General features: G+C 36.3%; 1 protein-coding gene across 8 annotated transcripts in view; it reads left to right on the top strand.

Annotated features, from left to right (window-relative positions):
* The window catches only part of gria1a (glutamate receptor, ionotropic, AMPA 1a), a 92,352-nt gene extending 68,401 nt beyond the window's left edge, over nucleotides 1–23,951 (top strand). Inside the window, exons 12-16 of one of the 8 annotated variants that reach the window (XR_010908369.1) lie at nucleotides 6,112–6,310; nucleotides 8,375–8,622; nucleotides 13,104–13,246; nucleotides 17,893–18,027; nucleotides 21,285–21,423. Coding sequence is in view for 5 of the 8 variants with exons in the window: in XM_067457510.1 (XP_067313611.1) it covers nucleotides 6,112–6,310; nucleotides 8,375–8,622; nucleotides 13,703–13,817; nucleotides 17,893–18,027; nucleotides 21,285–21,452 (865 nt within the window). In the remaining 3 variants the exon portion in view is untranslated. Of the gene's footprint in view, nucleotides 1–6,111; nucleotides 6,311–8,374; nucleotides 8,623–13,103; nucleotides 13,247–13,702; nucleotides 13,818–17,892; nucleotides 18,144–21,284 lie in introns of those variants that run through there. The other 7 variants (XR_010908370.1, XM_067457512.1, XM_067457511.1 and 4 more) reach the window with 7 other exon arrangements.
* Nucleotides 23,952–25,564: the final 1,613 nt, after the last annotated feature.

Below are 25,564 nucleotides of genomic sequence, written 5' to 3' on the forward strand. Positions count from 1 at the left end.
TTGCAGTTTGACTTGGGGATTTTTCACAGCCTGCTGGTGTTTTTCAGGGGTGTAGGAATTATCTGAAACTGGGAAGGAAAAATGCATATTATTAGCTTTGCTCGTGAATATTAATTGAGTGATTAAATGATTTGCTTTATGTGCACATACTTTAAGTGGGCACTAGCTGGCTATATAAGGATTAGCACTTATTGAATGTGTTTTCGTTCATTCAGTCGAATGCTGATACAGACAGTTGGCAAAGGCTTCTGCTTGAGCTTAAATCTGTTGTTTTACGCCGCAAGCTACATTTTTTTTTCTTTACACTGCGGCCAAGCAAAACAAAGCTCTTTAAAAATAATGATTGTTGCCAAAAAAACAAAAACAAAAAAAAATGGTGTGTCTATTAAACTCAGTATAAATGTGCTTATGTAGGTAAAGAAGAGGAAAAATATTCTTTAATTTGAAATGCATTTTAACTATTTAAATAAGCAATAACTAATTATTATTATTTAAACAGTATATAGCATACAATAGTATAGTTGCAATGTTAATTTTAGTATTATTAAAATATTATTATAATATTTATTATTACTTTGAAATAGCTTTTTTTTGTTCTGTTTTCTTTTTAATTTTAGTTTAAGTTTTATTAGATTTAATTTTTATACATTTATTTCTATTTAGATTTATTTTCATTTCAGTTTTAGTTTTAATAATGTTAGTTCTTACATTTATTGTCAGTTAGCGGACACTTCTTATGTTCCTTTAATTTTTTCAATTCTTACGTTTTTTATGTAATATTTATATTTTACTTTAGTTCCTCATTTGTCCATGTAAAGTAAGATGGTTCACATTTACTGTGTGCAGCATTCTGCAGTGTTTCAATGATCAAGCTGTGATTAAAATCACATCATCCACTTTATTTTCTCAAATAAATGTTCTTCAGTATGCCTCCACATTTGATTCTCGTTACTTGGTGTTGTAAATATAGCATTCTGTATTTGTCATAATATAAAGTGTATATGGTAAAGTGTACTGGTAAAGTATAGGGTAATTAGCTAATATGAATTATGACGCTGTATAAACAGCAACACAACACATCATCATATTCATCAGACCAGTTTAGCATTAACTCAACACACTTCGGCAAGTCCTGTTGTGAATCATTTTTATGGTGTAGCCTAGTCACACTGAATATTGATTAACCAGCATCATTACATTATAATACTGCTGTGTACTAAACCATTCAGCTAATAAATTTCCCATCTTACAGTAGGTGCTTACATGGCTTTCGGTACACAGCTAGATTTGTAAACACATTTCACGCAATGAGAGCACATGGAAATGAAATATAGAGTTGAGTAAGAGTCTCGTATTTTTAAATCAATCTCAATAGAGTGCAACAAGTGCAATCATTTTTTTTCCCCATAGGGATTTTAAAATAGCCATAAACCAAGCCAATCAGGTACAAGGTTAGTCACAAGACAACAAACTTTGATTTGAAGTGCAGAAGTGTTTGAAAATCGGACAGAAATGCAAATGTACAAAACTGTGTACTTAAAGGGTTAGTGCACCCAAATAATGAAATTTATGTCATTAATGACTGACTCTAATGTCGTTCCTCACCCGTAAGTCTCCGCTCATCTTCGGAAAACAGTTTAAGATATTTTATATTTAGTCTGAGAGCATATGCAAGTGTATACACACTATACTGTCCATGTCCAGAAAGGGAATAAAAACATCATCAAAGTAGTCCATATGTCAGTTGGTTGATTAGAATCTCTTCAAGCATCGAAAATATATTTTGGTCCAAAAAAATCACAAAAACTACGACTTTATTCAGCATTGTCATTATCTATTCCTGGTTTGTTTTCAATCCTCAAATAAAGATTCAAACGGTCATGAATCAGTGGATTGATTCATGATTCGGATCGCCAATGTCACGTGATTTCAGCAGTTTGGCAGTTTGACAGGCGATCCGAATCGTGAATCAATACGCTGATTCATAACCGTTAAAGGGGGGGTGAAACACTCAGTTTCAGTCAGTGTCATGTCAATCTTGAGTACCTATAGAGTAGCATTGCATCCTGCATATCTCCGAAAAGTCTTTATTTTTTTTATAATTATATAAGAAAGATGCGCTGTTCCGAGTCTTTCCGAAAAAAGCCGAGCGGGTGGGGGCGTGTCGTGTGAGCGGAGCTAAATAATGACGTGTGCGCGCCGCTGTTATTGTGTTGAGTGCGTCGTAAAGCTGTGTCATCCCTAACAGCGGGAAAAAAACTTTATTCAAAATAAAAATATGGCTTTTAATCAGATACAGCCATACATCTATGATCCGGAATCAGACCCAGAGGCTGCAGTTGAACAGGAGCAGCAGCAAAAACGACTAGAGCAGGACGTCTCTATGTGGTACAAGTTATACACTAACTATATAATATGCTTAGCGACTTGTGTTATTTACATATTAATACTTGAATTATATCGTCGTATTTTTGTCTTTGAAGGTGTACATGTGGGAAGTGCAGTTGTGCACGTGTGTGTGTGTGTTTACGCGTGGTTTGTGTAGACAATTGTAACGTTAGTAAGCGGACTGGTTTTGCACGGCAGGCTAAGTTAGTGTTTACATAGAAAGACACGGAATAGGAGCGCATTTGAATGAAGACGCGTGCTTATTTAATTCAACATATTTCCCCACTCTTTGTGTATTGTTGTTTGGAGTGCTTTTACAATACACAAACATAAAGTTACACATATAGTGGCCAGCTAAACAAATGTACACGCACTACACATCGCATGCTCCATTGATCAATTAACTATACGTGATCATGTTTGGGCTACTTGATGAGCATAGGCAAATCACAGACATTTGAAGCAGTCTCACTCACCGCCTGCGGTTCTAACGTTGGGACCTTTATCGTTGGGACTGCTCCATCCTTCAGCATTAGGCGATCGGAAAATCCGGCGTCGAGCTGGGCCTTGTTTATGAAACAGTCGGCACCGAAATGCAGCGAACAGATATAAACATTCGCGCAACTCAGTTGCTGATCCGGAAAAGCAAATTCCATCCACTGTTGCCTTAACGCGGGGTTTTTGGGGAATCTGTGCAGGACTGTCTTGGTCTGGCAACCAAAAACGCACTTTTTTGATGTCATTGTTAATTGTGCACATCACCTGTGCAGCGCATTCTACAAGCCAGCACTTTGATGGGCGTAGCCTGTTACTTTCGCTCTCTCCCTCTCTCTCTCTCACGCGCTTCCGGTAGAATTGTCCGTAAGGCCCATACAAGGAAATTCCGCCCCCATTAACGTCAAGTGGACGCATGATCGCAAAAAACTTGCCGAAACTTATGACTAACTGGAAGTAGTATTTTTGACAAAGAAATACTCCCATCAAACGTCCACCTTAACTTTTGAAACTTTGTCTATGTTTAGTATGGGATTCCAAGTCTTTAACAGTGTAAAAAGATCAGTATGCATGAAACAGCATTTCACCCCCCCCCCCCCCCTTAAGTTTTATCAACATTGATAATCACAGAATCACATGAATAAATTACATTTAAAAAATATACTAAAAATAGCTTGGCTATTTTATAATATTTAACAATATTACAGTTTTTACTGTATTTTTTAACAAATAAATGCAATACTTAAAGTATTTAAATTAATTAAGTATAAAAATTGTGCTGACCCAAAACTTTTAAATGGTGGATTCAATTAAAAATAAAACCCTATAAACTAAAATTATTTTAAATATTAGAAGTGAATTTAGATTTTCACCACAACATTTTATATACAGTGCAAAATATGTATATTCTACATTTATAAATGTAATAGATTTTTACATACAAAAAATACTATTTAGTATATAATACTATCATCAAAGATGACTGACAGTTCACGTATAGTTTGGATTAGTGGTTCTATTCTGGGCAAAAAATCTCCTTTATAGATAAGAGCAGGGAAAGCAGTGATAACCCCCCTAGGGTAACGCAGATATCATAATTGTTCAGTAATTTAGTGTACAACATAATTTAAGAAAAATGTATTAAAGAGGAATGTCAGAAGGCCAATTCCTGACTGGACAAGAGGAGGAACAGAGGTGATGGAGGAGGTCAATACGCTCCTGAGTGGCATGATAAAGCTGCTGATAAAGCTGCTGCATATATAGGGATGCTGTGATAGGCGTCAAATTCCTATAGGTACACAGCTGAGAGTCAGCTGACGGAAGCTTGACTGACTGAGTTCATGTGTTACTGTTTTTTGTTATTATTTTTTAAATGCATTAGACATTTCTGAGTGAAAACTTTTTCAAAGGAAATCCTAATATTTTCAGTGTATCCTAGCCATCTTCTATCAAGGTGGATTCACCATGTAGACAGTTAACCCTGCTCTTTACTCCAGCAGAGAGAGAAGATTATGCAGCCCGGCTGCCAGGAACTCAGTTTATGCCTTCTTCTCCTGCAGGTAGACCATTAAGAACTCCCTCAGAGACATTAAACTGATCTCATATGCCTGTCTGAGCTTCATTCAGGCCATGGGATTAGCGACGACCCCTAGAGATCTGGCAGAAACTAAGATGTTTAAAAAATATTCTTGTCACATTGTGTTCTGGCCCGGATTTAGCCAGGGGTGAAATTGTTTTTCCTTTTTTTTTAACCTTGTAAAATTGGAATTTGTGACCGGAGATATCTCAGTCCAGCCTTTGAAGAATAAAATCAAGTATCCGTTATGCTCTTTCTTTTAAATATATATATTTATTCACCCTTTTGACAATCTCTGCCCTTTGAAAGGGTTCACGGGTCCTTGCCTTTATATTTCTGTTTGTTGCAATCTCGACAGCCTTTCATCACGATGGGCTTCGCCTCCCTCGCAGCTTAAACGATTAAACCGTGCATTTGTTTTTGTTTATGTGTTTTCATCAGAGCAGCTTTTTCTGATCCACCACACATATCGAACAGCTATTTTCCCTAGAACCTTTTTTTCACACACTCTAGCTTGTTGTGTACTGCTTAGATAAGTTTAGATATTTTTTAGGTTTTATTATTATTAGTAGTATTAGTAGTAGTATATTATTATTGATTAAAGTACTCTCATAACCATTAATCCCTGACCATTCATATGCATATATTCATTTAACATACAGGCAACTTTCTAAAAGTGAGATTAATGCTCTCCTGGTGAGTTGTATTGTGATGGTCCTTATCTGGTTTCAGCACATTTCACTAAGAGTTTATAACTGAGTGGGGCTGAGTGTATCAAACAGACTAGACCGACCACTTTAAGCATCAATGTGTGCATGGAGAAGCTGCATGCGGGCCAGCATTTGTAATGCAGTTAGGGTTTAGAAAATGTTCAGTGCTCCACAGAATGAGATTTTTTTGAATGAGTACACTTGATGAACTCATAATGGATCTCCATTTGAGCATGTGATTTCTATTAGTTTTTCTGAATTATTTAGCAGCAAAAATACTAAATATTCAGTTCCTGATTAAAATGCTGGCTAATGCTCATAATCTGATAATTATGTTTGTTTACTTACAATAAAGACTGATATTAATATTCTAAGGTTTTGTCGGTAACACATTATTTTAAGGTTCAGTTATGAACTATTAACTAGTTGCTTATTAACATGCATATTACTTGGATATTGGCTGTTTATTAGAACTTATAAAGCACATATTAATGCCTTATTCTGCATGACCTTATTCTACATCCCTTAATCAATAACCTACCTAAACTGAAATGCTACAAAAAAAACTACCTTACTAACTATTAATAAGCAGTAAATTATGAGTTTATTGAGGTAAAAGTCGTAGTTAATAGTGAATGTGTTCCCCATACTAAAGTGTTACCGTTTTGTCTATATGCACTACCATTCAAGTTTTATCAACATTGATAATCAATCACATAAATAAATTGCCTTTAAAAATATATTTAAATAGTTAGGCTATTTTATAATATTTAACAATATTACTGCCTGTACTGTATTTTTTTTAAAAATAAATGCAATACTTATAGTATTTAAAAAAAATTGTGCTGACCCCAAACTTTTAAGTAGTGGAGTCTAAATTAATTAAAAATAAAACACTATAAACTAAAACCATTTTTCACATATCCGTGTATGTTTCCACAGGTCTCTCTCTGGCCGTATCGTGGGTGGTGTGTGGTGGTTCTTCACTTTAATCATCATCTCTTCATACACAGCCAACCTAGCTGCTTTTCTCACAGTGGAGAGGATGGTGTCACCCATCGAGAGTGCAGAGGATCTGGCCAAACAGACTGAGATTGCTTATGGGACTCTAGACGCCGGCTCCACCAAAGAGTTCTTTAGGGTGAGAGGAGCAATGAGCGAGGGGAAATGTTAACCTACATATAGTTTTTTTCACATCATCTTAAATATTATTCAGCATCATTGAATCGCACCAACAAAAAATGCTATTTATTATGCTATTTTTAAAGTTTCTAATTTTGTTTTGGAGGTGCGTTTGATAGTTTTACATCTAAGGTCAAAAAACACTTTCATTTTCTCATAAAATACATTGCACATCACCTCATTCTCATTAAACCCATCATTTCCAAGAGCCTACTCTGCTCTGATGGTCAGATGGCCCAGTCTGATGGATTGGTCTACCACATGAAGTGCATGTCTGAAATGAAACATCTATTTCCATAACTGAATATACCTATAGGTAAAGTGTTATTTAAAAAATGATTTATAAATACCCTTTATAAAAGTCTCACAGGCCAAATAAACATTAGGCATGTCTACTAATGATGGTGAGAAGAGAGCGCTCAGTGCACGTCATTATTCAAAAGACACAACAAAGGTAGGACATTGGCTGAGCAAGAACAGAAAGAGAGCGATGGCAGATAATAGCCCTAATATATATATATATATATATATATATATATATATATATATATATATATATATATATATATATATATATATATATATATATATATATATATATATATATATGTGGAGATGATGGTTTTATATTTTATATTTAAAAATATTACCACTTAGCGCCTCTGGTGGACGTTTCACCCAAAAAGTGCAGGTAAACGTACCTGGAGGTACATAATTTGGGTGTAACAAAAATGTAGGCAGAGTCACATATTTCCAATGAGCCTGGGTTGCAAAATGTACGCATTAATTAACGCATTTGTGCGCATTTTCTGTTTGATCCGTGGCCTAGCCCGTAGTTGAAGAAATTGAGATAAGCCATAGACGCAATAAATAGGATACAGCAACAAATAGAAATAGGGAAAAAAGAGGTTAACATTAACATTACTATTCTGAAACAAGTGCAGTTATAGCCCACATAAGCTACCATATTTTCTTTTGAACTTTTATTAGATTCCAGGTCGAAAGAAAAGTGTGTTTTTACATTGAGCTTACATTCTCTGCAGTCCGAGCGCGATGCACGAATGCACTGCAAGCTCACTCCTGCTCATGTCCGATGTAAATCATTAACACCATCACCACTTACAGTACATGTGGGGTTTTTAACTAAAAACTTTAGAATCAGCTAAAACAAATGTGTAGGTTATTTTTTTGAACAAGAGCGCTCCCGAGTCCACATGACAGCTTTCACATAAAAAAAAAATTCATATGAACTATGCCCTGTTCTGAACTAAACTGTCAGTGTAAAAACTCCCTTTATTTATATTCTTAAAATGAGAGAAATCACTGCTTATTCAGAATTTTTAAGCTTAGGTTTAAGAGACATGAACAAGGTCTTTGAAAAACATCTGTGACCTTTGATACATGTCAAGTCTTCATGCTCTGAGTATGGTTTCACTTTGCATAAAGCATGCATATTTGTCCATACCCATGTTGATTATTAACAACTTGAAACAAAAATAATTTAAGATACATTTACTACTAATAAAAATGTGCGATTAAGTTGCGATTAATTGCGAGTTAAGTCATGACAATCATGCAATTAATCGCGATGAAATAGATTCTGAACTGCCTGAAAAGAGTTGTCAGTAATTCTACGTAGGTTGATATATATATATATATATATATATATATATATATATATATATATATATATATATATATATATATATATATATATATATATATATATATATATATATATATATATCAACCTACGTAGAATTACTGACAACTCTTTTCAGGCAGTTCATAATCTGCTTTTTTAAAACTCCATTTATTGTACTTTGATCTTTGACAGTTTGCAGACCTTCTACATAAACAAACAGCTATATTAAACACTGCATAAAAGATAATATCTCAAAAAAACCGCAACAGAGCACTTTAAGGTTCGATCTGAAAGAAATAGCTTTATAAAGTAACAATTACACGTTACCACTTTTTACAGTGTGCAAATGCATATGTTTAAATTTTTTTCCTCTTTTAGAGGTCAAAGATTGCGGTCTTTGAGAAGATGTGGTCCTATATGAAATCAGCAGACCCCTCAGTGTTTGTAAAAACCACAGATGAAGGAGTTATACGTGTGAGGAAGTCCAAGGGGAAGTATGCCTATCTGCTGGAGTCTACCATGAACGAGTACATCGAGCAGCGCAAACCCTGTGACACTATGAAGGTTGGAGGGAATCTGGACTCCAAAGGCTACGGCATCGCCACCCCCAAAGGGTCGCCTCTCAGGTAAACCAGCTGTCCACTGCATGCTAACTGTATTTGACTATTACGAAAATAACATCAGATGGTGGTTCAGTTATAGTAGAGGCTGGATAGAGAACTAAAGGGATTATGATCACCTTGGATAACTTCACATCTAAGTTTACATCATCTACTAGATGAATAAAAATGAAAAGAGAAAAAGAGAAACTGAGGGGAATTCATTAAAATAAGTATGCAAATGAGGTCACAGCACAAATATAGCCAAAAAATTAGTAAATAGATATTTGCATGTTTGCAACCGAGTTCTGAGTATTAGATTAAGAAGGACTCAGCAAACTAATGCAATCTGCTATACTTTACTTAAAATGTGTTGCGTTACTCCATCACTGCAGTCCAGGCACCTAAATGAGCTCTTTAAAATGCCAAGTGTGCTTGAGTCAATATGTGCTTTTTTCCATCATTTGATGATTTTTTGCTGACATGATTGCAGGAAAAAAATTGCTGAGTTTTGCAAATAGGACGCATTTAAAGCAAAACAACATGTCTGTGCTGCATGAGAATGTTAGTAACATAATTAAATGCAAAAGAAAAGCATATTTAGCGCCTGTATTTCAGGTGGTTTTTGAATAAGGTGCATGTTTTTGGACTTTAGTGAACTCCTCTGGTTTCTCTTTTGAAGGACTTTTTAATGATGTTGTACATGATCATTTGAACCAAGGGCGAGGGTAGAAGCGCAGTGCTAAGCAGCCTCTGCTATAACAGAACATGCTGTTGTTGTGTGGGTGTACATATGTGTGTTTGGAGCTGGTCAAAATCCCTCCCATACCTCATGTTGCTTGAAGGATTTTTCACATGCTCCACCAGAAGTACTTGCATAAGAAACGACAGGAAAAATGACACGCTCCCTTCAGGAGCTCTTTAGGAAGCGCGTGTTGGCCGTCCTATCATTAAACAGCAGCGCTGCTCTGCAGAGCCCATTGAGACACCGCAGACATTATTCACGACTGACACTTTGAAGCTATAGGTCTAGTGGATGCTAATTTCAGTTTCTCTCCTTCATTCCGAATTACGAAAGCTCTATCCTCACCGAGTGGAGTCACATGCATGAAAGAAATTGGGCAATCAGTTGTTATTCTTATGCAAGCCACTTCTAAAAGATGAATGTCGACATTAACATGTTTCTTTTATATTCTCTGCAATATAAGGTGAACAGTTGTTATTTCAATTGTATGCCGCCATCATTAACATCACATTTATTGTGCTTGAATGTACCCATCTGACTAATACACCATGGCCCACATGATATTACATTCATTGCAGTGCAAAGGGCCTCGCAAGGGCAATTTGGAGCTGTTGAAATAACCTCAATAACTCCATCTCTCTCTAATAAGATAAGCTCCTTGGGGAAACGACCTCATAGCAATTGTACAGTCATTTTTTTGGGTCACCTTATAGCAAAGCGAACAGGGGGAGAGGGTGGATGAAGTGGGAGAGAGAGACATCAGATACAAGATGTTAATGACTGACTTCCATCTTGCTACCTAGGGCAGGACTCAAATTAAATTCAATACTTGCTAGCCATTACAGTGACAGCAAGAGCGAAAGAGGCTCGGAAATGAATTCATAAATGTGTTTCTCTGTCTGTTGAGTTACCAGCTGTGCGGTGTATATCTGATTTTGAGAGAGAGCAACTCCCTTACTTACTTGGTTTACATGAGCTGATAGATTATATGGACATCTGCTGCATGATTTCAACATGTGAAAGACAATGGAAGATTTTGCGCTCTCTGTTAAAATCGGTAGATGCTGAAAAGCTGATATTTTTAGATTGTTTGTGATTTGCTGAACTAACCTTGTGGTGCAGCTGTTGAAATGTAATAATGCTCCTGTGTATCTATACTAAATTTATCATGTTATGGCTTTATTTACACTGCCAACAAATTGTATCATTTATAGACATCTGGCACTGACCTATTAAAGCTTGTTTCTATCTCAGAATACTATTATTTAATTATTTTTCCTTGAATTACTTCATATAAACTTGCAGTTGGGGTTTGGGTTATATCTCACAATTCTGACTTGATAACCCGTAATTGTGAGTTTATATCCAGCCATTCTGAAGGGGAAAAAAATTGAATTACAAGATGCAGTAAACTCGCTGTTGCAAGTAAAAAAATGTGAGAAGAATTGTGAGATAAAAAGTCACAATTATCTTCTTTTTTTTTTTTATTCAGTGATGGAAACAAGCTTCCATACAGATCAGATATTGTTAGGTGCAAAAACTGTTGTTTTTTTTTACATCTAAATCTTTTTTTTAAGCATGTATTAATTAAAATGAATCCTCTAATTTAAAAAAATATATTTGTTTTGTTGTGATTTTAATAAAAAATCACCTTTCAAACGGACAAATAGTAATTCATGCGTAATTCATCCGTATTTATGCGTAAATGTTTCAAATGTAGTTGAAACAATGAAAAAAAATTATACATACATTTTAAATGCAAAAACTGTATTGCTTTTTTTACCGCATTTGGTGAATTATTAATCAGTTAAGTCATAGCAAGTCATAATCAAGTCATAAGTCAGCAAACAGTCAGGATAAAGATTTAGATGGGGATTTCTGTGCATTGTGTATAAATGTACATAAATGCAGCTTGAATTATAGGCTACTGATCAAAGCCTTTAATAGAGATGATTTTTCTCATATGTTACGGTCTGCTAACTGCATCTTGCCTTAATGATCAGGTATTTTTTAACAAAAAAGATGTTAATTGAGCTTTTGAACTTGTTTTACCTCTTAATTCACTTTAGGTTAATTTACTAACTGATGGAATAATCAGTTGTTTCGGTGCATTTCAACAGCTGTTCCGCATTTTCTTTGTCTTATCTCAAACTGATAACTTAAATCAGTTTGTTTTGCAGTCAAGATGCAACAGCCCTAAAGATTGATGTGTGTGCCCTTTTATCTCTATCCATCTGTGCCATTCTCTGAGTTTAGTTAATGAAATCATCTCACCCAAAGCACTGCCACCTCCTGAAGCAAATGCTCATCAAAGTGAATGTAGTTGTTTGTTTCCTCATTCCTGAGACACTCTCTGACTTCTTTCTGTCTGGTACTTCTGGGATTAGAAAGAATTCCTGGGTTTTATCTAGCCAAAGAATCACTCCCTATGGATGCAGAGCTGCAGACGTCATTTGCTCACAACGCAGATCGGCCAGCCGATTCTGTAGGTTGTGAGGAGATGTATAGTTGTGCCTTTGAACTGTATGGGGTGCTTAAGACTTGAGGATGAAGGAGAAGATGAAAAGAGACACATGCTTCAGATGTGGTTCCTGATATCAGTCACAGGGGGCCGCAGGGGGATTAAAATAAAATAAAAATATTTTTATCATCATCTACTCTCTCTTGTTGGTCTTGAATCTATAAAACACAAAAGGAGAAGATTAGGAGAATGTCCATGCTGCTCCTTTCCAAACAATGAAAGTGAATGGTGACCCAGCTCAAAAATGTATGTCATTGGTCATTTATAATCTTATCTGCAGCTCTAAAAATATTATATTTACTTTACATTTGTGCATTTTTTAAAAAATGGCACATTGCACTGCTGGTGGAATGAACGAGCAGGCCAGTTTTCCAAAATCGTAGTAACATTGTCACTCAACATTCATTGATTCAATGATATAGATCTGTCATTAAACTAATAACTTACTGCTAATGGATTAGTACGATTTAACAATTAATCAGAACAAATTCATGTTAAAAAAAAAATTCCTGTAAATAATGAGCATGGCACCTATGAGCTATACTTCGCTATTTTGTTGTTTTCCTTTATATATAAAAATTTTCTTTCATATACTCATACATACATACATACATACATACATACATACATACATACATACATACATACATACATACATACTGTAACCACTGTTATGACACTTTTTGTTGTTTTTATAGTTTGACAGCCCTTTTTCACCATTCACGTTCACTAGAAAGAGCAATTTCATAGAAAGGTTGTTTGTATTCGAACAGAATAAATAAATAAAAGGAAAGAGTTTGGTTTGAGGGTGAGTAAATGATGACAAAAATGACATTTTGGGTGAACTATCACTTTAAGAATTAATCTAATGTCTCTAGTTGTTTTCGATTAAAATCATTACAATTCCCCAAAAGGGAAGAGCAAAAAGCAGACAGCAAAAGCCAAGGACATCTTTTTTCTCCTCCTCTGTCTGAAGAAGTCTTGTTCTTGGCTCTATAAAGCCTGATTTTCACAAAGGCCACTAACAAAAGCATTGCTCTCCATTAAAACACATGTTAACATACTTTATATACAGACTCAGGTCAAAACCACTGCGAATGCCATGCATTTAACATTTCAACCTACATAGAGCAGTGGCTGTTGTGTTCAAACCGGTCTGAGTCTGTTCTCCCATTACACTGTCTCTGAAATGGTTTATCTGGGCTGACACTGACCAAAGTATTATTTCATTATCGTTTCAAGAAACCCAGTAAACCTGGCAGTGTTAAAACTGAATGAACAAGGCCTGTTGGACAAATTGAAAAACAAATGGTGGTACGACAAAGGAGAGTGTGGCAGCGGAGGAGGTGATTCCAAGGTCAGCCCCAATGTGACAAACCCAACGGGTAAAACCACCACTACCATGGGGGGGTAACCGGCAACTCACGCCGACCAAACACTCTAAACGAAAACAATCTGGTGTAAATTGAGCTTACTACTAGCAAATCTTGTTAGATTAATAGCAATTATAAATATTTGATCAAATTATGGCGTACCATGGCAAATAGTCAATAACAGCCAACCGCATTCAAGTTATTTCAGGCGGAGTGTTTGCGGTCTGCCGGTTACCCAAAGTGATATAATAATGCACATCTCGCAGCAGGGAGCAAGGAAGCATCGCTAGATGGAGTATTAACCCATATCACTTTTACAATGAACTACCAACATGTTTCTGATATGTGTGCAGTCAATTAAAAAAACACAGAACAGTTGAGTTGATTTTGATGGGTATGTGTTTAATGTGTGCTGAATAACATAAAATAACATGGATAATGTTATTTATGTTATTTCCCTGGTTGAAGAATCCCAGTTAACCTAGCGGTGTTGAAACTCAGTGAGCAAGCCGTCTTAGACAAACTGAAAAACAAATGGTGGTACGATAAGGGGGAGTGTGGAAGCAAGGACTCCGGAAGAAAGGTCAGTTCACACATTTGGTCCTGCTCTGTTCCCCTCAGTTAAGCCTTCCCAGAACCCTTTCAGGAGGTTCAGTAAGGAATCTGGACATGGGCGGCTCTTACTCTCTCTCCAGAGTTGTATTCTTTCATTTGGGCTGGCAGATGACAAATTTAAAGGCTTTAGAATTTATACATGGTGTTTTGAATGTTGTGCATACTTTAAAAATACTTCAGACTAGAATATTCGAACACTACTTTCTGATTTACAGATTTAAAATGGCAATGCTAGTACTGAAGTACACAGCACTGTCCTTGTTCTTGTGTCTGGTGTTCAGTTAGCATTTTGGTAGTAGACACTAAACACCCTGAAGTGTGATCCACTACCCATCAAAAGTTTGCTGTGGAAAGAATTTGCTCACAAATGATGCATTTATTTGTTAAAAAAAAACTGTTAAAAAAAAAAATTTATAAAAACAAACAGAGTGTCTATTTACACCGTGCAAATACTGTTGGCACTTGCCAACAATACTTGTTGGCAAGTGCTTTTCGCACTAGCTCCACCTAAAAATGCCTGGCTGTGCCAAACAAGATTAAAAACGCCCATAACTCACCATCCTCAGTAAAGCATATGTATAGCTAATAGATCACTGTTTTATCTCAATCAACATGGGTTTGAATCCACCTTTTGCAAAGCTTGCTCTTTTCTCCTTTCTCATCACAAATAACATCGGAAAGGCATTTATTTTCAATAAAAAATTAAGAAAATGTTCTAAATGTGGAAATAAAGTGCCTAACAAAATGTATAATAATAATAAAATCATTCATTGGGCATGAGTAGGGCTATGGATAGGTGTAGGGAGGGCTTTATTGGCCCTTTAAGGCGACATCCATTTAATAATTTAAAATAAAAATCATAATTTACACTGTTATTATTGCATCCTGTTAATGTACAACAATACTAAGGTGCAAAGAATATGTATCTTTCAAAATAAATGATAAATTACATGTAATTACTATTTATATTACAAAGAACTGCAACTTTTATATGGTGTAAATAGAATATATCACTATTTTCACTTAGTAAATATAATCTACAGCTATTAGCAATTAGTGTAAATATCATCTATCGGTAAGAAATTATGTTGATTTCACTGAGTGTAAATAGTATTTAGTTGCTGTTAACATTTGGTGTAAATAGCATCTCTCGCTATTTGCATTAAGTGTAAGTAGCAACTAAATTCTATTTACACTAAGTGTAAAAAGCCACTGCCAAAAGATGTATTAATGGGTTAGTTCAATCAACAACAAAAAAAATTTGTTTAAGATTACGGCCCGGAATATACTGCATAATTAAAGTGAATTTACAGCATAACTTTCTGTAATTATAGTGTAACTACAAAGTAAGTACGTGTAGGTATATGGGAACAATATGTAATATTCAGGGAATAAAGGGGTAACTATTAGGAAAATTAAAAAAATTATTTATACTGTTTCATTTAGTTACAGGGTAAGTACAATAAAAACACAAATACAATCTGATATCACTCAGAAATATTTATTTGAAAAACAACTTAATTCAAAACTGATTCATAACACTTGTTATTTATAACAATTAAAAAATATATATAATATAAATATAATGTCCTGACAGAAAGAGGCACGTTTTGTCCCTTTCTCTTTCTTTTCTTTTCTTTTCTTTTCTTTTCTTTTTTCTCTTCTTCTTTTTCGTTATTTCCATTGATGGATCTTCAGGGGAATCCCATGTTTTTTGAATTTTTTTATTATTATTTATTAAAAGAAAAAGTAGTACGCCAAGAAATGCTGTCATAATTTAGTAATCTTTTCGTATCCGATCAGCTGTTACCAGCGCGTGCATGAGACGCTTCAAGCTTTCATGGCGTTCCCATATACCTACACGTACTTACTTTATAGTTACACTATAATTAACGAAAGTTATGCTGTAAATTCACTTTAATTATGTGGTACTTTCCGGGCCGTGATCAAAAGCGTTACTGAAAATTCTGTAATTAATTACTCGCCCTCATGTCATTCCAAACCCGTAAGACCTTCAATCATCTTTGGATCAAGTTGAGAAAACTTAAAAGTTAAAGGAAACCAGCTGCAGAACATTTTTGAGTTTTCTCAACTTAGGGTCAATTAGTTGTACAAACTTCGTTTGAGTTATCACAACTTTTTTCATGTTAAATAGTTGAATAAACTGAAATAAACTTGAATTTGTCATACAAAACATAAGTTGTATTTTTTTATAGTGGCCCCAGTGGTTCAAACGTAATTTTATGAAGCAACGAGAATACTTTGTGTGCAAAATTAAACAAAAATAACTTGATTCAACAATTTCTTCTAGTCTGTGTCCGTTTGTTACGCCGCTGAAGCAGTGTAAACAGTGCCTATAGTCCTATAGTTCTATGGCAGAACGACTCGTGCACATGCGTCCTGGTGCTCACGTAAACAACGTTGGCCAATGGTAATCCAGCAATCTGGAAGCGCTGCTCTGTTCACACTACTGCACTGTTTTTTTTTTTTTAGCACACAAAAAGTATTCTTAAAGTGTCACTTCATAAAATTAAGGTTGACCCACTGGATTCATAGGGACAATTTTAACAACGTCTTTACTACCTTTCTGGCCCTTGAAAGTGTTAATGAAAGTGCTGTCTATAGAGGGGTCAGAGAACTCTCCGATTTCATCAAAAAGAGCTTTGTGTTTGTGTTCTGAAGATGAACACAAGTCTTACGGATTTGGAACGACATGCGGGTGAGTAATTAATGACCGAATTTTCAATTTTGGGTGAACTAACCCTTTAAGAGTAGTATGTTAGTGTAATATTCCAAATATTTCCAACCATTATTTTTGTCCTGTCAGAAATTACAAGCTTGTGTATTTGTAAAATAGATTAGATACTAATCTTAAATTAGATTAAATACTAAGCATATTGTTTTTTTGGGGGGGGGGTTGTTGTTTTTTAGTGAGGAAATGTATTTAAAAATTATACTCTATAATATGATTTTTATATTATTAATTCAAAGTGTAAGTATGGAAATAGTTTGTCTATCCAGGAGTCGTGAGGTAAAAAGGCCATTATTATAGACCAGATGACTCACTGTATGATACACTCACTTTGTTTAAAATTGTCTGGTGGTGAATAGAGCTCTGGAGAGAGACTGGTCATATTGATCTGATCATCCGTAAGAGTCAAGCCCCCCTTGTGGTTCTCAGCCTCTGTGTTCTCCCTTCTGTCTGCCCTTGGAGTGTGCATGTATCTGGATGCAAACCCAGTGGACAGCTGTCTGTGCTGTCATAGGCCCCGGCCGCCACACACCCCCACCGCACCAAACCCACCTGCATGGCACACACAGACGACATCACACTTCCCTTATATGCCTTTCATAGGGAACCGGTTCCATGCCAATTAAGCTCCTTAGATTGTTATTGTCCTCATAAAGGAAATATATCTCCTTTAAACAACTACAAATCCAAATCTCCTTAGATTCGTGGCCTGGGCTGCATGGGTGCCAACCACTAATATAAACTTCTGCAGCTGTGATACATGATACATTACAATAGTGGAGATGCTAACTAGCAAGTTAAATTCGTATTAAATTAGTCAAAGGTTAATACAGACTGCCTGTGTTAATGCATGAATGCATGTTCCAAAGTCATAAATGACAATCTGTGCCATATTTTAAGATGTAGGCTATGTATACTTTAAGATGTTTCATTATTAAACAGTTACTATTATGTTGCTTATATCAAATTAATATCAATCGTATTAACATTTATTTAATAATTTACTTGTTAATGTTTAATATAGTATATTATTTATATTAGCTACTACTAATATAATTGGATATACAAGATAAGTTCAACTGTCAAAACTAAATATATGAATCTATATATTAATGATAAAGATTAATGAGTTCTTATTTTAGCGTTTATATTCAATGTATGTGTTTATATGTTTGGATGGATGCAAGAGTATATGTAATGTACAGGAATGCTTGTATCGTCTTTGTCCATATACATTTGTTAACTTTGTATACAGAAACTCTCATCTAAGACGCTGTTCCTTCTCCTTTAGGACAAGACCAGTGCTCTTAGCCTCAGCAATGTGGCTGGGGTCTTCTACATTCTGATCGGCGGTCTAGGTCTGGCCATGCTGGTGGCCCTGGTGGAGTTCTGCTACAAGTCCAGAACCGAGTCCCACAGAATGAAGGTGTCTGCGCGGGCCGCTCAGGCCTTTCACTGCACCGCCTTAGACAGCAGCTACACTGAGCTGCAGAGTTACGGCCTGTACGGTGCCGACACTGTTAAGATATAAAGCTCTCTGGGGTAGGAACCTCAAGTATCGCGGAGAACTAGGCCACATCCTGCCCACATAGCAGCCTAAGCTGCCCCCCATCTAACCGTCACCAGAATCAAAGCTTCTGCTGCCCACTTTCAATATCATCCTTTTTTCCTCCACCTCTTCTTTTTCTGTCTCTTTTACACTGTTATTTTAATACTAGGGCTGTCACACACAAAAATCAGTGATAAAGAAAAAATTGCTATGATTATTTAATAAGAATAATAATCAAAATTGACTGCATAAATCATGCATCATTTTTTTACTTTATTTTAATATTTGTAAAATAGTTCACTTTTTATTACTATGTTTAATTTGAGTTTTTTAATCATTTATTTTTAATTGTTAGTGTATGTAAACATGCAGACAGCATCTTGACAGCCCTATTTAATACTTTTAATCTAATCTCTCTTTATTTCTTTTTTTTTCTGTCTCTATTTCCTGCTCCCCCAGTTTCTGGTTGGCTGCTAGCCTCTCTGTCCATAGACTAGAGCTTTGTTTATACGCATCGTGTCTCTGTTCATTCATGAAACAGAGCAAGTGTTTCCCGGAGACACTGCAGGTCTCTGTTTTCCTCCATGACTCCAAAAATAGTCCGTTTAGATTTATGATTTTGCATCATTCTACGTGTGTGCTCCCTCATAAACCCAAATCAGGTCTTACCAAATGTACTTTTGCTAATGTATAGTTAATTAAAAGTATCTATCAGGTAATAAATTATTTTATTCAGGCCAAAATGACAAATCAAAGCACTGTTGCAAAAAATTATATATACAGTTGAATACTGTTGTTAATATATATATATACAAATACTGTTGAATATACAGATACCGCAGTGTGATTTTTGAAATAACTATCTTTATGACAGACAATTACCCAAAGTAGGATTTGTAGTAAGTTTAGCTGGGTATTACACACTCGTGTAATACTATAATAGCACAGATTAATATTGATTTGCTTTGTTAATTCAATTGACAGGAGTCACATTTCACAGCTGTCCATTTTTCATTCTAGGCGAGCAGAAATCTGAGTCATTATGGGCAAACTAATTAGTCTGCATCAGGCGTATAGCTTCATCCCCCAACGCGCTGAAGTGTAGGGCAATGAAATCATTCCTAGATTGGAAAAATGCGATTTAAAGGGACACATCATTAGCCTTGGTTTCAGGCCCACTGCCTGCGACTACAATAGCGGGTTGCTCTTCACAACAGCAGCAATAAAACGATGACATTTCTCACTTCCCCACCACCGTAGCAAATTAAGCTCATGTTACACGCCTATCAGGACTGTTTACTGTCTACTCATATGTCAGAGATGCTTTACAGTGTCAGCTTTGGTTTTGAGGGCTTAAATACGGTGGTCCTGGGGGGCACAATGCAACGACATGAGCAAAGCAATTAAAAGTTGAACACAACAGCATTAGCTCACAACACAGCATTGAATTGCAACACAGGCTCATGGGAGAAACGCGCCTGTGGTGAAATTTCTGCAAAACGATGTTACATTGCTGCTCGTACGTTTTGCAACACTTTCAAAGGGAAATGTCCAGTGAGTGGCGCCAAAAGTGCACTCAGTTTTATTCAAAACAGATGAATGAGAATCTGACCATCCTTTTTCATTACGGTATTAAAAGGTTAATGTGTTTGAATATAACGTAGCACCTACACTGAACTCTACAATTAACAATAGCAAACAAGATATCAAATTGCTTAACATTTTATATTGCTCTACATGTCCCTGAGTTCTTTTATTGTATTGCGGGACTTGTACCCGAGTGCTCAGCATCGCAAGTGCAATGCTGGACCAGGTGAGCAATCGAGCAAGTTTACTACATCAGAAGAGCCATATGGAGCTTGTTATGTGATGTAAACATTAATATGTATTAGTTTAAAATCATGCACTGTGGTAGAAGTGGTTTAAAGCGGTTAGTTCACCAAAAAATGAAAATGATGTCATTAATTATTTACCCTGACGTCGTCTGACACCCGTAAAACCTCAGTTCGTCTTCGGAACACAAATTAAGATATTTTGTTAAATAAGATAATTTGTCAAAATCCGATGGCTCCATGACACCAATGTCATTTCCTCTCTCAAGACCCATTAAAGGCACTAAAGACGTCGTTACAAATCACACATCACAAATCACAGTTACAATCCATCTCACTACGGTGGCTCTAGAATAATTGTATGAAATGACGAGAATAGTTTTTGTCAAACCGCCAAGCTGCTGTAATCACGTGACTTTGGCGATCCGAATCATGAATCGATACACTGATTCACAACAGATCGAAGCTTTGTTTTGAATTCGGTCCATCACCATATAAGTCGTTATTTTGGGTTTTTTGCGCACAAAATCTATTCTCATCGCTTCATAAAATGATTGTAGAATCACTGTAGTGAGATGGACTTTGTAACTGCGTCTTTAGTGCCTTTATGGGTCTTGGGAGAGGAAATGACACTGGTGTCAATGAAGGCCTTTCTGAGCCATCGGATTTAAACAAAAATATCTTGTTTTGAAAATGAACGGAGGGTAAGTAATTAATGACAGAATTTTCATTTTTTAAGTGAACTAACCCTTTAATGTCATAACATGATCAAGAAAACCCCTGTCTTTAATCGATAATCTGCCACTGTAATCATATGTGTTTAAAAAGAAATTCAAATTGTTGTTTTTATTGCCACTAGTGTTTATATTAACTATAACGAATTGCAATGCAATTTTTTTCAATAAGCCTATAGTATGTTGTGGAATTGGTAGGGTTTCAAATGGGATAGAGAGCTACTATTGTTATTTATTATAACAATATTGCTTGTTTTCTGAAATGCATCATTATCAGAAAAGTTTCATTAGTGTTTCATCTGTTTGCTTTGCTAAAGGCGCCGTGTCGCGCCCTCCAAGCCACCGTGCTGATCAATTAAGTCAGGAAACCCAAAAGATGGAAATCTGCAGATTAGTTCAGCTCACAAATGTTGTCTCACTAATGATCCAGTCATCACATGACAAAACATTTTATGTGCATACTCCATTAGGCAGATGCTTAAATCATATTTTACTGTCTCCTACTAAAATTGAGCATCTTTTAAACATTCCCATTTTCCTGTCTAACGCTGTTGTGTCTCCATCCCAGCAATCCATCAACGACGCCATGCGCTGCTCCACGCTGACCAGGATGAGTGGGAACGGTAGCGGCGGGGAGAACGGGCGGATCGTCACACATGACTTCCCCAAAGCTGTGCAGACGCTGCCGTGCATGAGCCACGCGGCCAGCATGGGCCTGGGAGCCTCTGGCATGTGACCATCTTGACGGAGCGGCACGCGTCACATGTAACGCACGGACCTCCCGTTCACCTGCCGTCTGCCCCTATGTCTGTCTGCCCGCCCGCAACAGACGCATCGTACTGCCAAAATGCACTCGAAGACACTTCTCAGTGAATAGCCACCAATAAAACTCTTTTCTAAAGAAAGACGAAACATTTTAAAAAGGAAGAAAAAAAAAGTGCTGCAATAACAAGCCTGTGGGACTCTTTTGGGGAAAAAAAGTGTTCGTTTATGTCATGAATTTAGAAAACAAAAAGAGAAGTCACGTGTCCAATTCGACACTCGCGCTGTGCCAATATTATAAACCTGTTTACTTCTGTCTGAGTGTGCAATATTTTAGTTCATATCAGTGTTTGGCAATGTTGTCTCTAACTTGGTTTTCTTTAAAAGGATTAGCTCACAGAGATGTTTTTTTTTTTTTTTGTTGCACAGATACGTTCTACGATATGACAAATACAGCATTCCTGTAAGTTCCTTTTCCTTATACTTACTAGAAAAAAGTTAGAGTAAACTGAGCAAGATCACACTCATTTATATGGATCCAGTGCCCCGTGACCAACTTTGCTTATTTCTCTCCGTCACTCTGCATATTGAAGAAACATATCAGCTCATTTAGAGACCTGTCGATAGTGTAAATACTCGGATGTAAATCTGAAACTGAGTGAGGGATACATTTGATTTGTCGTCGATTGGTATAGCATAGCTGAAATGAACTTGTTGATAATCTTGCTCTGTGATTTCCCACCTCATGGACCTCGCATAGCTGCTACGCCTCGTTTCAGGCACCGTACCTCACTGGAGTCCTGGGAGCGAGCCGCCACATGTTTAGATTGCCACTTCATTGGGAGCTCTCCCAGGAAGGATGAAAATTTGACCTCAGTTATGGACAAAATGTGCTTTAATGAGCTAGTTTGTCCCCAACACAAACCCCCGGATCTCATTGAAGTGAAGCCATTGACTTTACATTATGAGTTATTCTTGAATGGTGGTGCGGTAACAAAAAGGGACTTATGATGATACTTCGTTAATGATCCGTTCATGTACTAGGCCTGCATTGAATATCCAGAGATACCTGCCAAATCAGTTTTTTACACATCCCCTGTCAAATTTGGCTAATTTAATAATGCTAAGAGTGTAACACTCTCGGTTTAATTTGAAATCCATTCCCCCCTCAATCAGTGCAGAAATTGTAATAAATAAATAAATAAAAATATTTTTTGGGCGTCCATGTGACATGGCCTAAAGTGATTGTTCATGCAAAAATGATCATCTTTTACTCACCCTCATGTCATTCTAAATGACACAATTTGTAGATCACAGACATGTACTAAAATGCTTTTAAAAAAAAACTTTTTTTGACACCTTCCTCCCTGTAGCCCTGACTTTCTGTGTTCATTAAAAATCCCAGTATGTCCGTCAAAAAAAAGAGCAGGCCAAATTTGCCCATTGGCGTCTGTCCATCATCATGGCTTCCCATTTTGACTGCCATTGCATCATCCAGGTGGATTCTGCACATTGGTGGTGGATGAGGAGATTTCCCCCTTCATAAATGAAACAAATTATTACTTTGGACTCAATTGACTTCCATTATATGGAGAAAAAAATTGACATTCACAGAAGGAATTCATGCAGGTTTAGTACTAAAAAATTGAGGGTGAATAGATTTTCCTTTTTGTGTAAACTATCCTTTTAAGTAGTTATCTGTTAATAGAACAAAGCAGATCAGCTAGGCATGATCCAAGCATAAGCTGGTCTGTCCTATACACACACTGTGCAACAAGGCTCCTCATGAGATGATGTTTGTGGAGATATCATTGATTGGCTTCTGGGGCCAAGCTGACCTTTCAGAGCTCTTGGCTTCGTCTTTGCAGGCTTTCAGAACGTGGCTTCCAGCTCGACATAAACAGCTCTACCTATTCAGCCTTCCCCTGCACACTGCCATTGTACCGTGAAACATGACACACTGTGTGGCCATCGAAACTCTTATATTTCTCTGGCTTTTTCTTTCCGTTTTCTTGACGTGTTTTATTAGGCACAGAACACTGCGGTCCTTTATGGCCTGTGTGAGAGCAGTATTTTATAAGCAGTAAAAGATTTGTAAAGTTCAAGTGAGACATTTACCATTTATACCGCTGTGAGGATTTGAAGAGTTGACTGAACTAGTGTTTTACACATTGCTGACGCATATTCTAGTGACGGATATTCTCACAGATAAGGATGATGATTTTGATTAGTTAAGACAGAAATCTGGTCTTTGAGAGTCGTTGTGTTTCTGCTTTAACAATGTTGATACTTCTTATTTTGGGGGTATTTTATTTTAATGCAAAATGTATTGTTCATGCTCACATACTTTTCCACAAACTTTAGCCTTTTATTTGGGATCTTATTGTTTTTTATCGTAAAGGAGAGGTGTGGTTCAAATTTTACTGGAAATACATTCAATCAATAATGAATAAAACTTTTCTAATCACAATCATCAAGAGCTGGGTCGTTGCTTTTCAACAATGGGAAATAAATTACATTTTAGTTTTATGTTGTTGTTTTTTTAATTAATTAGGTGTGAATTTATTTTTGAATGCATTCAGTTTAGAAAAAGATGTATTGCTATGAATGTTATTTTATTTGCTTAAAAGCAGGATGATTATTCATTCATTACTTGATAAGTCCTGAAAGATTTGTGTTTAATATATTTCCCACTGTAGATCTTTAGAGCTTGACTCACTGTAGAGTGTTTTAATTACCTACAGGTGCATCCCGAGCATAATTATTGATGTTTAACCAGTGAGCACATGTTGCCTTAAACCCATTCATTTTAGGAATTATTAATTCTTTAATCTTCGTCAATTTGAGCTCCCCTGTAGAAATAACGGAAGGACTTAATTGGGATGCCTCGTGGCTCTAATTATGGAGATGTTAACAAAATATGGAACAAAGAAACAGGTGTTTGTTCGCTAATTCTTTGTTTGGTCTGATGCCATACATCGCATTTTAAGTCTCATCAAGGCATTCGAAATCTAAACTCCTTTACCACAACTGCATTATCACTGTAGCCAATATTATTCACAAACATGTGTGATGTGTGCTCCGGGGACTCATTTGTGAAATTATGTCAAGATTACTTGTTGTGTATTTCCACACATGATAGGCACGCCTCTGTTGTGACTGAATTTCTTTTCTTTTTTTTCTTTTTTAATGTTTTGCATATCATATTTATAATCAGTTCTGCTACATTTTAAAGTAGGACAGTTTAGTATGAAAGCTGTGCAAAAAAAACTGTGCAAAGTGTCAGATGTGGCATTTTCAGCATAGTCCTGTTATCCATTGTGAAACTGGAGAAAAGTCGTTTGCACGGGAAGCTGCATTCAGGCAATGAAATCTGGGTTTGTCTCTTATTTCCCCAGAGGTGGGTGACACAAGTTAACCTCCTTTACTTCTTTGATCCTCCAGAACATCATTACAAGGTTTTTCTCTAGGCCATGGAGACAAAAATAATAATAATATATACACACTCACCTAAAGAATTATTAGGAACACCTGTTCAATTTCTCATTAATGCGATTATCTAATCAATCAATCACATGGCAGTTGCTTCAATGCATTTAGGGGTGTGGTCCTGGTCAAATAAATCTCCTGAACTCAAAACTGAATGTCAGAATGGGAAAGAAAGGTGATTTAAGCAATTTTGAGCGTGGCATGGTTGTTGGTGCCAGATGGGCCGGTCTAAGAATTTTACAATCTGTTCAGTTACTGGAATTTTCATGCCCAACCATTTCTTGGGTTTACAAAAAATGATGTAAAAAGAGAAAAACATCCAGTATGCGGCAGTCCTGTGGGCGAAAAATGCCTTTGAGCCACTTTGACTGAAATAACCACTCATTACAACCGAGGTATGCAGCAAAGTATTTGTGAAGCCACAACATGCACAACCTTGAGGCAGATGGGCTACAACAGCAGAAGACTCCACCGGGTACCACTCATCTCCACTACGAATAGGAAAAGAGGCTACAATATGCATGAGAACACCAAAATTGGACAGTTAAAGACTGAAAAAATGTTGCCTGGTCTGATGAGTCTTGATTTCTGCTGAGA

Source organism: Pseudorasbora parva, chromosome 11, assembly GCF_024679245.1.
Source record: "Pseudorasbora parva isolate DD20220531a chromosome 11, ASM2467924v1, whole genome shotgun sequence".
Classification (NCBI taxonomy): Eukaryota; Metazoa; Chordata; class Actinopteri; order Cypriniformes; family Gobionidae; genus Pseudorasbora; species Pseudorasbora parva.